The sequence below is a fragment of the Brassica napus genome, chromosome C9, assembly GCF_020379485.1.
Source record: "Brassica napus cultivar Da-Ae chromosome C9, Da-Ae, whole genome shotgun sequence".
In the NCBI taxonomy this organism is placed as follows: Eukaryota; Viridiplantae; Streptophyta; class Magnoliopsida; order Brassicales; family Brassicaceae; genus Brassica; species Brassica napus.
The window spans coordinates 47,023,363-47,038,410 of record NC_063452.1 but is presented as its reverse complement, the minus strand read 5'-3'; the positions used below and the strand labels follow the sequence as shown (position 1 = coordinate 47,038,410).

The 15,048-nt window shown below is 37.3% G+C and overlaps 1 protein-coding gene across 1 annotated transcript; it reads right to left on the bottom strand.

Annotated features, from left to right (window-relative positions):
- Positions 1–10,729: 10,729 nt before the first annotated feature.
- Positions 10,730–11,433, bottom strand: LOC106453911. The gene is made up of 2 exons (XM_013896106.1): positions 11,101–11,433; positions 10,730–11,020 (listed from the first exon to the last, which is right to left on the bottom strand). Exons 1-2 carry the CDS (start codon positions 11,431–11,433, stop codon positions 10,730–10,732), a joined length of 624 nt encoding a protein of 207 aa, XP_013751560.1.
- Positions 11,434–15,048: the final 3,615 nt, after the last annotated feature.

Sequence of the window (15,048 nt, the reverse complement as noted above, 5' to 3'; positions counted from 1 at the left end):
ATTGCTTTTGCTGTGCGCTCACACTGATACAACCTCTTCAATCTTTCCGTCAAAGGCAAATACCACATTCTTTTGAATGGGATCGGAACTCTTCCCCTCGTCTCCTGATAACGAGGTTTCCCACAAAATTTGCATACATTCCGTGTCTCATCCGCTCTCCAGTAGATCATGCAGTTGTCAATACATACATCTATCACTTCATACGGTAGTTGAAGACCTGCAACAAGTTTCTGAACCTCGTAGTATGAACCCGGTGCAAGGTTATCCTCAGGTAGAATACCTTTGACAAAATCAGTAATCGCATCCATACATTCTTCAGCCAAATTATAGTCTGTCTTAATACCCATTAATCTAGTTGCAGATGATAAGACTGAATGACCATCTCTACAATTTTGATACAAAGGTTGTTTTCCTGCATCCAACATGTCAAAAAATCTCCTAGACTCGGGGTTTGGTTCTTCCCCTCTATAATGATCATGTACCATCTGCTCAGTACCTACACCATAATCTATATCCGTTCTAGATTCTTCTAACCTAATATCAGGCTGAGGTTCACTAACAGGCTGAGGTTCGCTAGTACTACCATATTCATAACCAGTTTCCCCATGAAGGTACCAAACTTTATAATTACGTGAAAACCCTTTCATATACAAATGAGTCCAAACATCAAATTCTTTTATAACCTTATTATTATTGCAAGAAGAGCAGGGACATCTTAACATACCACTTTTTGCATCCGGTTGCTGTTGAACAAGCCTCATGAATTCTCCAATCCCTTGAACGTATTCTTCCGTAAGCAAATTGGTGTTCGGATCCAAATGAGGTTTATCCATCCACGAACGATAATAAACTTCTGAAGACATGATTTTCACGGAATTGTTATGACTAAAGAGAATGAAGAGAGAATGAAGTGTGAATGAGTTGAATGAGGAGGGGTTGTATTTATAGGAAATTGCTTACGGACCTCCGACGACTTTCCGACGAAATTCCGACGGATATAAAGAAGTCCGTCGGAATTCCGTCGGAATTGTCCAATCCCAAACGGCTATACAACGGTCATATGTATTTGTCGGCAACGGTCACATGGTTCGTCGGAATTCCGTCGGAAAATACCGATGAAATTCCGACGACTTTGCTGTTAATCGGAATGTCGTCGGAATTCCATCGGAATATACCGTCGAACTTCCGACGACTACAACGGTTACATTTTTTATCGGAATGTCGTCGAAAAGTCGTCGGAAAATTCCGACGAACCGTATGTCGTCGGAATTCCGTCGGAAATGGCCGACGGAATTCCGACGACTTCATTTTTTTGGATTTGGTCGGAAATTTGTCAGTATTCCGTCGCAAATGTCCGACGACCTTGGTGTCCGTCGGAAGCTCCGTCGGAATTCGGAGTGTTTTCTTGTGGTGAGTTAGTTCTCGTCTGTGACGATGTCTGATGGAAGTTCCAAAGATACGCAAGAGAAGAATACGAGTGATGCTTCGTCCCTTCCTTCTCCGTATAGGCTGTATGGTTCCGAAAATCTCGGAGCCATGATTACTCCGGTCATGTTGAACGGAGACAACTATAACCAATGGGCCAACGAGATGCTTAATGCATTGCAAGCAAAGCGTAAAGTTGGTTTCATCAATGGTACTCTCAAGAAACCTAACAGTGATGATTCAGACTTCGATAATTGGATAGCAGTCAACTCCATGATTATCGGGTGGATCCGTGCTGCTATAGATCCAAAGGTGAAGTCGTCAGTGACGTTCGTAAACGAGGCAAGTGTGCTGTGGTCCGATTTGAAACAGAGATTCTCGGTTGGGAACAAAGTACGTATCCATCAACTTAAAGCGCAACAAGCAGCATGTCGACAAGAGGGTCAAGGTGTTCTTGAGTACTATGGAAAATTATGTTCCTTGTGGGAAGAACTTGATGTCTATCGACCTTTGCCGATGTGTACATGTGGAGCTGCCAAAGAAATCAGGAAGGAACGAGATGACGACAAGGTTCATCAGTTCATTATGGGCCTTGATGACTCTAGGTTTGGGAGTCTCTGCACGTCTCTCATTGGGTTGGACCCGTTGCCATCAATTGGAGAGGTTTACTCCAAAGTAGTTCAAGAAGAGCAGCGGCTAACCTCGTCACGTAACTGTGAGTTGCAACAAGACGCAGTGGGTTTTGTTGCACGCCATGCTGAAAACGGTTCACACAGTGATAATCAAAATCCAGATTCCTCAATTCTTCGCAACAGACTCTGCTCTCACTGCGGCCGTCGAGGACATGACAAAAAGGATTGTTGGCAGATAGTTGGTTTTCCGGAATGGTGGACTGAACGTGCTGATCGTACTGATCGAGGAGGCTCTGGCCGTGGAAGAGGACGTGGTGGTCGAAACTCCAACTCAGGAGGATGTGGTCGTGGACAAGTTACTGCGGCTCATGCCACTAGTTCAAATTTCTCTGCTTTTCCAGAGTTCACACAAGATCAGTGGAAGGTTCTCACTCAGTTGATCCAAGAGAAATCAGGGTCTGACAAGTTGTCTGGTAAGGAAAAATATGGCAATGTTATTCTAGATACTGGGGCTTCCCATCACATGACCGGGAACCTCTCTCTTTTGCAAAATATTGTCTCTATCCCACCGTGTTCGGTGGGTTTTGCAGATGGTAGTCGAACTTTTGCCATGAGTATGGGCGTTCTTCCTCTGTCTGGAAGGGTTTCACTGACTAATGTCTTATATGTGCCATCTTTAAACTGCACTTTGATCTCGGTTGCAAAGATTGTAAAACAAACGAACTGTTTCGCCACTTTTACTGATACTATTTGTGTTTTACAGGACCGTTTCTCGAGGACTCTGATTGGAACCGGTGAAGAGCGTGATGGGGTTTACTACTTAATGGATGTGGCTACAGCAAAGATACACACAGTCGACACATCTTCTGATCAGTCATTGTGGCATCAGCGTTTAGGGCATCCTAGTTTTTCTGTGCTTTCATCTTTACCTATGTCTTTATCTACCAATAAAAGCTCGCATTCTTGTGATGTTTGTTATAGAGCTAAGCAAACTCGTGAAGTTTTTCCAGAAAGTATTAATAAATCAGATGATTGTTTTTCTTTAATTCATGTCGATGTATGGGGACCATATCGCATTCCTTCGTCTTGTGGAGCTGTATACTTTCTCACAATTGTAGACGATTTTCTCAAGATCTGTTTGGACGTACTTAATGTTGGCAAAGTCAGAAGTTCGAACAATTCTTACAAATTTCATTGCCTATGCAGAAAAACAGTTCGGTAAAGTGGTAAAGATGGTAAGAAGTGATAATGGCACAGAGTTTATATGTCTCTCCGATTTTTTTCGTGCACACGGCATCATTCATCAGACCTCATGTGTCGGGACTCCTCAGCAGAATGGCCGTGTCGAACGTAAGCATCGTCACATTCTGAATGTGTCTCGTGCGCTACTGTTTCAAGCAAGATTACCGATCACGTTTTGGGGAGAAGCTGTCCTAACTGCCGCCTATCTGATTAACCGGACGCCTACGTCGCTTCACAAAGGACGTTCCCCTTATGAAGTTCTTCATGGTTGTAAACCACTCTACACACAGTTGCGTGTTTTTGGCTCGGCTTGTTATACACATCGAGTCACACGGCACAAAGACAAATTTGGTGAGCGAAGTCGTCTTTGTGTGTTTGTTGGATATCCCTTCGGGAAAAAGGGTTATAAAGTATATGATATGGAACGTGATGAGTTTGTCATCTCTTGAGATGTTCTGTTTCGAGAAGACGTGTTTCCATACGCTACGGCATCTGCACCAGCTCCTACAATCATACCGGCAGAGAATATTGATGAGGACTGGAATCTTAATGTTTCACCAGTTCCTATGGACACTTTAAACAGGGGGAGTTCTTCTGTTTTTCCTCCATCTGTTGATACAGCTGCTGTTCCACCTGTGCCAGCTGCTGTTCCACCGGTTCCTTCGATCAGTACTAGTGATGATACCTTACATCCTGACACAACCGTTGACGAGAGTAATGAGGTTCTTGAAGAATTTATCACAGAAGCAGCTGATTTGACCGATGGCGCCAGTGGTTCTGGTTATCAAGTAGTCAACGAAGCTCTTGGTCGAGGAAAACGACCACATGTTCCATCCGTTAATCTTAAAGATTACGTCACGTACAATGCCGCAGCAAGCGAATTAGATACCCATTACGCTCTCACTATCTCCGTTCCTCAGACCTCGTCTTCGGTCCAAGGTACTACACTCTACCCATTGACTAAGTTTGTGTCTGATTCTAAGTTTACTTCCCTGCAACAAGCCTTCTTAGCTGCCATTACAGCCGGTGTTGAACCTAAACACTTCAAAGAAGCTGTTGGGATTGACGTATGGGATGATTCCATGACTGATGAAATCGTTGCTCTCGAAGATCAACATACGTGGGATATATGTGATCTTCCACCTGACAAGGTTGCACTCGGAAGTCAATGGGTTTATAAGATCAAATATAATCCTGATGGTACGATCAGAAGGCATAAGTCTCGCGTTGTAGTTATGGGAAACAACCAAGTAGAAGGGGAAGACTTTAATGAAACTTTCGCCCCTGTTATCAAGATGACTTCAGTTCGTATGTTTCTTCGGTTGGTTGCAGAAAATCAATGGGAAGTTTTTCAAATGGATGTTAACAATGCTTTTCTTCATGGAGACCTTGAAGAAGAAGTCTACATGAAGCTCCCACCTGGATTTCGTCATACTCATCCAAATAAAGTTTGTCGCCTTCGGAAATCTTTGTATGGACTTAAGCAAGCTCCACGTTGCTGGTTTAAAAAGCTCTCTGACGCACTCCTCAAGTTTGGTTTTATTCAGTCTTACGATGACTACTCGTTGTTCTCATACAATCGTAAAGGCATCATGCTCTGTGTGTTGATATACGTTGACGACTTACTTATCAGTGGCAATGACAGTCGTATGGTGCAGAAGTATAAAGATTACTTGAGCAAATGTTTCTCTATGAAGGATATGGGAAAACTCAAATATTTTCTTGGTATTGAAGTAAGCCGTGGTCCAGAAGGAATATTTCTCTCTCAGCGTAAGTACACACTGGACATTATCGCAGAAACGGGAAATCTTGGTTGCAAGCCGGCTGCTACTCCTCTCGAACAGAATCACCAACTCAGCAAGGTGGACAGTCCAGTCTTGACTGATCCGCGCAAATACATGAGGCTTGTTGGTCGGTTGCTGTATCTTCTTCATACCAGGCCCGAGTTAAGTTACTCCGTGCACGTCTTGTCTCAGTTCATGCAGACTCCGAAGGAAGCTCATTGGGAAGCAGCTCAACGAATAGTGCGGTTTTTAAAGGGTTCTCCTGGACAAGGAATTATGTTAAGCTCCTCTCCAGACATGTCTTTAACCACTTATTGTGACTCTGACTGGTCTTCGTGTCCCACAACTCGTCGGTCTCTCAGTGCGTTTGTTGTTTTGCTTGGTGATTCTCCCGTTAGTTGGAAGACAAAGAAGCAAGACACTGTGTCCCATTCCTCAGCCGAAGCCGAGTATCGGGCTATGTCTGATGCGCTCAAAGAAGTAAAGTGGTTACGCAAAATGTTGTATGGATTCGATATCAAACAGGTTCCTACCCGCTTCTTCTGTGACAGTAAAGCAGCTATCCATATTGCTACAAATCCGGTCTTTCATGAGCGTACCAAGCATGTTGAAAATGATTGTCATGCAGTTCGCGATGCTGTTCGGGATGGTCTCATTGTTCTCCATCATATTCGTACCAAAGAGCAGGTCGCCGACATTCTAACCAAAGCACTGGAAAGGGTTCAGTTCAATACTCTATTGTCCAAGTTGGGCGTTTGTGACCTTCACCCTCCAACGTGAGGGGAAGTATTACGATATATACGATGTATGTTATATCGTATATTCTTCTTATACGTTACGGTATATTTTTCTATTCTCTAGTTAGAGATAAGAATAGTTTCCTATTCATCAAAAGGAAAGGTTTATGTTAAACCGTCAATGTCTCTTGTATGAATACTCAGCTTGTAGAGCTTAATAAAATCAAGTAAGTTTGATATCCAATTCAACAGTCTACATAACTTAATTATTGTCCACCCCCAAAATATTGTGGTCCACCAGTTTGCAAAGCAATTAAGCGGTTTTCCGAACATTACCAGTATGCAAAGCAATTCGGCGACTATTCCGAACTGAAAATGATACTAGTAAGTATTTTTTAGTAGTACTACAAAGCAAAATTAATTTTGAAACGAAAATACACATGAAAAAATCGACCACCTCAATTTCAGGATCTACGCTGGCGTTTATGTGACACAAATCGTCCAACTTAAGATTTGCACTCAGCACATATTACTAACCTAACCCTTCACTAACAATTGAATTGTTTCCCACGTTATTCTAATCAGATTAAATACAAACTAGTTTGTGGAATTTTAGAACTAGCAAACTTGTTAACAAGCAATATAACTACTTACTGAACGCACTACAATACCAATAAATATATTCCCTGTGTTTCTGAAAAAAATGTCACTTTAACCTTTTATTTTTGTTACATAAAAGGTGTCATTTTAGATTTTCAATTTAATTTATACTTATTTTCAGTTGAATATTAAATATAAAATGTATTGATCTAAAAAATAAATTGATTGAGCTCAAATACTATTGATTAAATAGATATAATTAATGACAATGTAAATGTATTTTTTGTTTGTTAGCAACGTAAATATACTCTGGTATATGACCTTCCAAACCAAACTGACAATATAAATGTATTTCAATTATTTTTTTGGTGTGAAAGTGTCTAAGTGACACTTTTTATGAAACATAAAGAGTAATTTTTGATTAAGAGATTTCAAATTAAAAATATAAACATTTATAAGATAAACTTTAAAAACCTTATAAAAAGTAAAGCTTGCATGAATACACTTAACGAATAAAAACATCTCATACTTTTTTTTTAAAAAACATCTCATACTTATAAAACTACTACTCTCTCCGTTCCACAAAAATAGACTTTTTAGTATTTTCACACATATTTAAACTACCATAATAAATGTATTGTTTTCTGTAATTTTCAATTTCAATAACTTTTAACAAATAGTAATTCAATAAAGTCAATTATTTTTTTTTATTAATATCTAAAATCGATATATGTGTTATTAATTACGTTGACTTAGATATCATATCATCCAACGGTCACAACCCGATTTTCAACAATCATATTTTTAACCAACAAAAATTAAGTTTCAAGTGACAGTTTAACTTCCAGATTAATATCATTTGGCTCGTTATTGGTGATAACAAATAGTATACATTAATCTTGTAATCAAACAAGTAATAAAAGAGGAATAAGAGCCTCAAATAGACCGTCCACGAGATTTCGCTTCTACAACTGCCTCCCCAGCCGTTGCAAACACTGAGCGAGAACGGTGAAGGGCGCACACACTATGAAAAATCACCCAATGAGAAGGTATGATATTGCCACATCACCATGACTGAAATAGAGTGGATTTTCGTATGGGTTCTTTGAAAATTATCAAATAGGCCCATCCCAACCCATGTAGAGAAAGGACAAAAAAATCTGTATTGTTTCACGCCTCAGTTTCTCCCCCGACTCTTCCACTTCATCTTCTTTGATGTCTGAATTTTCTTTTGTGTAACTTTCTTAATCAATGATGAACTTAAAACCTTTCTTTTGAATGTTTTTTTCCACCTCCCATTGATCCATCTCCTATATAAAGATCTACGTCTAAACCTAAATCACCCTAAATCAAAACCTACTCGAAGCTGCATCAATGGCCATGAACGAGGAGTAAGAGCTGACTGAACTACAATCGCATAGTTTGTTTGCCGAAACCAAAAAGGTAAATGGAACTTAGATTACTCATCTCATATTGGAATCTAATAATATGAAATTGTCCCTTTCATTTAGTTTTTCCCTTTTCAGTTTCATTGTGGAAAGAGGTAGAGATTGAAACAACATTTCGAGAGGTATGTCGTTCTCCTCTCATTTATTCTATGTTTTTGTTTACCACTCACACATCTTTCTAAATCTAAGAGCCACGTGACATAAACCATTCAAACCAATGAGCAGAGCCGCAGGAGAACCCCACTGCTGAAATTGCAAGAGCTAATGACAAGTCTGGAGAATTAACATAGATTTTTTATGTTGAATAATTTGACCCAAAGGAGCCGCATATACTGGTAATTTTTGAACATCACAAAATCCCTGCTGCTTCCTTTTTTATTTGCTTGGCTGATCTTCCTTCCTGGGAAAAATAAAGTTACTGTGTTTCTATATTGTTTTTTATGCTTTGCAAATAGTCAATAAGGAGAAAGAATTTTATACAACAGTTACTAATAAATTGCTTCGATTGAGTTTCATATGTGAAGCCATGGCTCATGGGCAGTGGATGTTTCATAACTAACAGACAAGGATTATATTCCTTGCTGGAACAATTTGTGTATAGTGAGGAAGCATACCAATAATGAGCAAGTAATGTGCTTTTCTACACCTTCGTTTTAGTACTTTTATGAAAGGTACTTTACTTTTACATTTCATAACAAAAACTAAGACAACTAAATCCATATATAACCAAAATAATCTGAAATAGAAAGATGGACATTGAAGTATTGAAGGAATCTTGAGTGTCTGACCTGGTTCCATGAGTTTGTTAGGGGATAAGGCTGCGGAAATTGCTTCCCGAGTCATTCTTTCTGCTAAAAAATGGAGCAAGAAGGCGAGTGATTGTCTTAAGGTTTTGGATTCAGATTCATGGTGGCTAAAGAGTCATTTCGTAGAATATGGAGTTGTTGTTGATTCAAAAGGCAATGTTGTTCACGAGGTAAATATTGGAAAGTTGTCAAATTTTCTTTGACGCTTACACTCTCCTGCTTTGCATGATTATCTCAGTGTTTGGTAATTGAAGTGTGACTTCTTATTAGATTTTAGTCGTGTCCATGTTGTCACCTTGGTCATACATAAGAGTATATGTAATTGAGCTCCAGTGTCACAATAGCAAAGTTTGTTTGTATTGTGTTTTGAGGACATGTGTTGATGTTGGAGCAATATTAGTGGAGCCAGGTCAGAAACTGAAGATTCGTTCAGTAAGTTTTACCTCCATCTTTGTATTACAGATGTCTTGATTATTTGATGTGTTTAAGAGTTTATCGGTGAGCTTTGGCTATAGCCTATAGATTCTGAATCTTCTTTTACATTCTGGCTGGATATGCGGTGCATGTTCCATGAGAGTTTAGACTTCATGTGTGTTTTGAATGGGTGTTTAGACCTTATGCAAGCTGAGAATGTTGAAAAACTTATTTCGGCCAAGTCTTCTTCTCCTGCGGATGCTGCTTTGGAAGGGATTCACGCATCCCTTTGCCCACCTTTTAAAGGATAACTTAAACTTACTCAAGATCCATCTGTATCTCCATCTCGGTATCAATAAATTCTTGCATGCCAGCCTGAGCCAGTGATGCCCACTTTGAAACTTCCTCAAGAAGAATCATCCGAGAATTTTAACACTCTATGGCTACGTAAAAGTTCAATTGGAAGGTCTCCATTCTTTTTGAAGATTGTATCTACATTTTATTCTATTTTACAAACAATAATTGTCGATCTTTTTCTTTTGTAAATATTCCGATATATGACATTCAAAACAGTCCTCCTTGATTATATTTTCTAATGTTATAATCGAAATGGCCACTGTCCAGGTATATTTAAAAAGGTGACTATACAAAACGGTTACTTCTATGTTACCAGATTTCTTCTATGTCAATCTAGGAAGAACTTGAGAAAACTGACATGCACTGGAGAGAAGTAGCAGCAGATTCGCGTTGCAACACTGACTGGCATTAATATGTGGACACTGACTTATCGAAAGAGCCCGAAGGGTAATCAATCCATCTGTAATCCTTTTTTAGTTTATGTGCACCTAAGTTCTTTTTAAAAATCGCATAATGAACTCCAAATAGGGGGTTTTGGCTAACAATGATTCAAACCATTTAATTTCTACTTCCTCTGTTTTTTATGACAAATAATTTTATTTTAATATAGAAGAATTAAATACATATTTACAACATATTTAATAGTCTGAAACAGTTTAAATTATTCTTATTTAATTTAAATGAATCTTAGAATTTTCCTGAAACCCTAAATAAATAAATAAAGAATATTTGAATTGTAAATAAGGCTCACTTATTATTTATAGTTTTCTCAATACAAAAAGTTAAATTTGATTAATGATTTATATTTTATAATCAGTCAAAGCATATATAACATATATATTCAAATACCAAATTATAATGATTTAATTTAAATTATGACATAAAGAAGAAAACCCGGGCATAGCCCGGAACAAGCCCTAGTCTTCTATATAATAATAGGAGAGTTTATCTCCCTCTAAAAGTGTCCACGTGGTTATCTAACAATACTAAAAGGAAGATATCAAGACTTCTAAGCGCGTCCACGTCACCAAAAAAAATCAGCCAATAATATTGCAACAATCATCCATGTCATCCGTCATCTTCGATTTATTTTGTTTTGGGCTTCGTTTGTTTTGGCCTGTTTGTTCTGTATCTTATAGCCCACTTCGTACTGCAACTGATTACATCGTAACTCTAACTTCGTTCTTCTTTTACCTTTCGACTTCCACATCTTCTATTACTCTTCTCTCCAAACCGTTTCAACGAGTAACTTCACATTTCTCTAATCAAACCTTTGATGTTGATTTAGAAACCACTTCCTGATTCCAACACACGAAGGAGGTGGTTCAGCCCTTCAGCTATCAACACGTGTTTACTGCTCTCCACCGTTGAGATTCTTGAAATCACGGCTACAACCTTCTCCTTCATGCTCAAACTACACGAATCGAGCAACCGAACCTGAACGAGAACAACACCTTGAACTATGGATATCATCACGTTCTTATCATCTTCCCGAAGCAAAGATTCAATCGCCGAGTTCTTCGACTTCGGTTCACCGATCTGTAATCGGATAACTAGATTCCTCGCCGCAGCTTCCTTCTTTGACGAAATCGAAACGATTTCGTTGAGAAGACTGCTTTTTCGATTTCGTTGAGAAGACTGCTTTTGATCAGAACATCAGCGTCCTTCACGTGGCGATCGAGTCGAGCCATGACCGAGTCGACGTCGCTCTGCGTATTGAGATTTCTCTCAGATAAACTCGGACCCTCGCACCTAGCCGCGACGGAGGAGGCGTTGTGGAGCGTCTCTCGAGCGGAGAGGAGGAGATCCAGAGCTAGCTGGTTGGAAGAAGAAGAGGCGGGAATATCAGAGAGGTGAGTGTTGAGATCGGCGAGTTTGACGCGGATCGAGGACCATTTGGATTTGAAGCTGAGAAGGTTTGGGATGCGGTCGAGGATAGAGGAGATGAGCTCCGTTAAGCTACAGTCACCATCGTTATCCAACGGCATTGGAGAGAGAGAGAGAGAGAGAGAGCTGAATTTGGCCTGACAGGTAAAAGTAAAACCAACATCATGCCTTTTATGTTTTTTCTCTTTACAGATTCTGAATTTTGTTTGTGTATGTTTCCATTTACAGTTTATGTTCTCTCTTCGGGTTTCATTTGCCATAATGGCGACTCATTGATTTCTCTTGCTAGAAACATCAAGGGAAAGCCCTTTTAGATTCTTATGTTCATATCATACTTACCTCTCTTTCTCAGATATCATCAGCAAAATATTAGAGACATTGGACTACTTGGACAACCTCAGCAAAAGGGAGCTTCTGACAGGACAAGGTGACACAACAACCTTTGAATCTGAGTTGAGGATCATGCAAACATTGATGGTGAAGAACAAGTATTGTCGGTTAATTCATATAAAAATGTTACTTTTGATTTCAGATGGACCAGACTTACCTTGGAAGTAGTTCTTAACGATGGACAACAAAAAACATATGTTATTGGAAAAGAAGGACTTCCAGATACGGTAAAGAATCATACAACGTTTTGTTTCTTTTCATTAGTAAGATATAAGTTTGTTTGATAATACAATTGTTTCTTATTAATTTCGAACCTGGTTGGTTGGTTACAAGCGATTAGTTTTGTATATATGTGTTTGGTTGAGGTTCCATTGTTTATTTTGATGGAGAGCTTTTGGCAAAGTTTGTATTTTTAATTCATGAATTTGTTTTTAGTTTATGATCTTATTTATGGTTGATACAGACTACGGGTTTCTTTCTTTTTGGTAAAACAGCTTCCCAGACTTGAGATCAATGTATTGTTTTACTATATCCATGTATGTATTTTGGAGATTTCCTTTAGATCATTCACTATGGTTTTAAACTGTGTTTACATGTTATTTTTTTGGATCAGAAAGAATTTGCTCAAAGGTTTGAGAGAGTAAGGTCTCTGGATCTACATCATACAGAACCATGGTAATTTAAGCATTTCACTTTTCTCTCATGCAGCTTAGTTGTAGTGACTGAAAGAAAAAAATATGACCATTTGGTATCCTTAATTTTGTGGAGTAGCACCACTTTCATTGTTTTATAACTTTACCTTTAGTTTCTGCTACTCAGGATGGAAACTGCTATCACATTATTTTGCAGGTTTCTAACTAGCAAGTTTCTTCTGGAATTTTGTGTATTTGGAACTACGGACATATGTGGGTGAATAATTTTATTTTGTTTATCTGTTTTCATATGCACATGGTAACCAAACGTGCAATTGAAAGATTATTTTCTTTATGTATTCTATGAGGTTCACAGACTTCTCATAGATTTGTAGGATGCTTTTTATGTTTTATGGACCTTAGTATAATTTGGATCTTGCTTGATAATCCTCAGGTGATTGCTAAGTCTTTTGAGGTGGCCGAATTACTAAGTATCTGATCTTTCTTTCTTCTGTTTTAGTAAAAATGTTTTAGTTTTATTACCTTTTTGCTGTATGTTTTATTTTTTCATTAATATCACATGCTAATAGAGTTTCAACATACAGAAGTAATGGCCACATTTTCAAATTTTGTAGGAATCTGATAAATAGTAAATTATTAACGATACAAGATTTTGTTTGTGTCACTGTGATACTTCTTTTGTCTGAACCAACGACATGAAAATGGCTTCAAGAACAAAAAAAACACCAGCCAAAAGGTGTTAATTGTCCAACCAATAAAAAACAGAAAATCAGTTAAGTTAATGGTAAAACAAGTGGATATTTGTTGCTACCGTTTAGGATATTTCTCAATCCCAACTACATACCACAAAAGAATCATTCCCAAAAACCTAAGATGAAGACGTGATTTAGTCATCGATGGTTCTAAAGTGTTACTCGGTGCAAGATGATTTAAGATATCTAATATTCTTAAGATTTATATGTTCATATAAATCTATCTCACTTCCTTTTTGTCCTCAGAAACCGTGCTCTAAGAACCCGTTCGAATATTTTTACATATCGGGTCAAATTATGGTATTTTTTATTTTAGTTTTGTTATTTTGGAATGGGTTCAGATATTTAGAATTAGACAAAAAAAATTAAATTCTTCATTCCTCAAATTTTTGTACTAAAATTTTTACCATTAACTTAACTGATTTGCTGTTTTTTATTGGTTGGACAATTAACAGATTTGGAGATAAAATTTTAAAATTGAAAAATGCTTGACATGCATTTCAAGTGAGAAATAAATCATTTTGTCCGTAATTATATTCATATTATCTTTTTTTTTGTCAACTTTTTTTTTGTCAACAATATTCATATTATCTAATTTCTGAACCATATACAACATAAATATAAATATTTTGAATAATATAAGAGAACTAAATTAGAAGGGTTAAGTATACATAATCTTCGAATATCTATTCGGGTTTGAATATTATCTATTCAGATACGGATATCCAGTCTCTCCTAACTTAATATCCATTTGGGTATTTTGCCACTTCAGTCGGATTTTCGGTTTGAATTTTTCGAATCAGATTCAGGTATGAATTCAGATATTAGATAAAATGTCCATGCCTAATCCGCGCGTAGCGCGGAAAAACGATCTAGTGTTTTTAAAATGTGTGGGCCCCACATTTTGGTTGGTTTAATCATTAGTTGTCTGTTTGATTTGATTATTTAGACGCTGTGATCTTGGTTCTCCATGATTATTTACTATGTTCGGTTATAAAGGAATGTTTGGTTATTAAACTAAACTCATCGTTTTGTATTTGAGTAGATTATGGCTTCATTCTTATCGTTCTCCGACTCTGAGCCAACTTTTCCCATGCCCCTAGATGTGATAGAGTAATTTTCTACCGGCTGCTCAAATCTCCTATACCCTCATTGCTTTAATGAAATATAGAAATCCGATTTTGCCCTTTTTATTTTCGAAATTATTATTTTCTAATAATAATTTTCAAAATTTTCAAAAGTTTGAATTTTTTAAAAATTCAAATTTCGGATATTACATTGTATCGTATAATTTTACTTAGTTGTACTTTGTTCTACGTTGGTAATACTGATGTTAGTTATACTGAATTATACTTGGTTATACCGAGTTATACTAAGTACTACTGAGGTGTAGTTTTTCCGAGTTCTACTAAGTTATACTGATTATACTGAGTACTACTGAGTTATAGTTTTACCGTGTTCTACTAAGTTATACTGAGTTATACTAGTTATACTTGTAATACTGTGTACTACTAGTGAGTTAGATATACCGAGTTATACTAGTTACTAGTATCTCTCCCGTGCTATGCACATGCATTATTATTTGTAAATATATATTTTTTAATAAATATGTAAAATTTCCTACAATATGTATTATTTTATTTTTTTAACTCTAAAGAAACTTTATTAATAGAAACATGGTTATTATTATAAGGGTTATTATTGATAAAGTTAAAGAAATAAATAGTCTATTGTTTATATTTTACAGCACTTCAATATAGACCCAACATATCAAGATAAAAGATTGATTTCACTTTTTCAAAACCAACAAAATATTAGTATTAGAGATAAAATTCAGGAAAACCATAGCTCTCGTAAAAAACAGTTAGATATAAACAATATTTTTGTAGAATATTGACGTTATCTCTTGTAGTTTTTTAGT

Excerpts from the sequence above, each read along its gene's own strand:
- LOC106453911 (XM_013896106.1), bottom strand. The coding sequence starts at position 11,433 with ATGCCGTTGGATAACGATGGTGACTGTAGCTTAACGGAGCTCATCTCC. Across the intron at positions 11,021-11,100 it reads GCCACGTGAAGGACGCTGAT|GAAGCTGCGGCGAGGAATCT; the intron begins GTTCTGATCAAA and ends TCGTCAAAGAAG.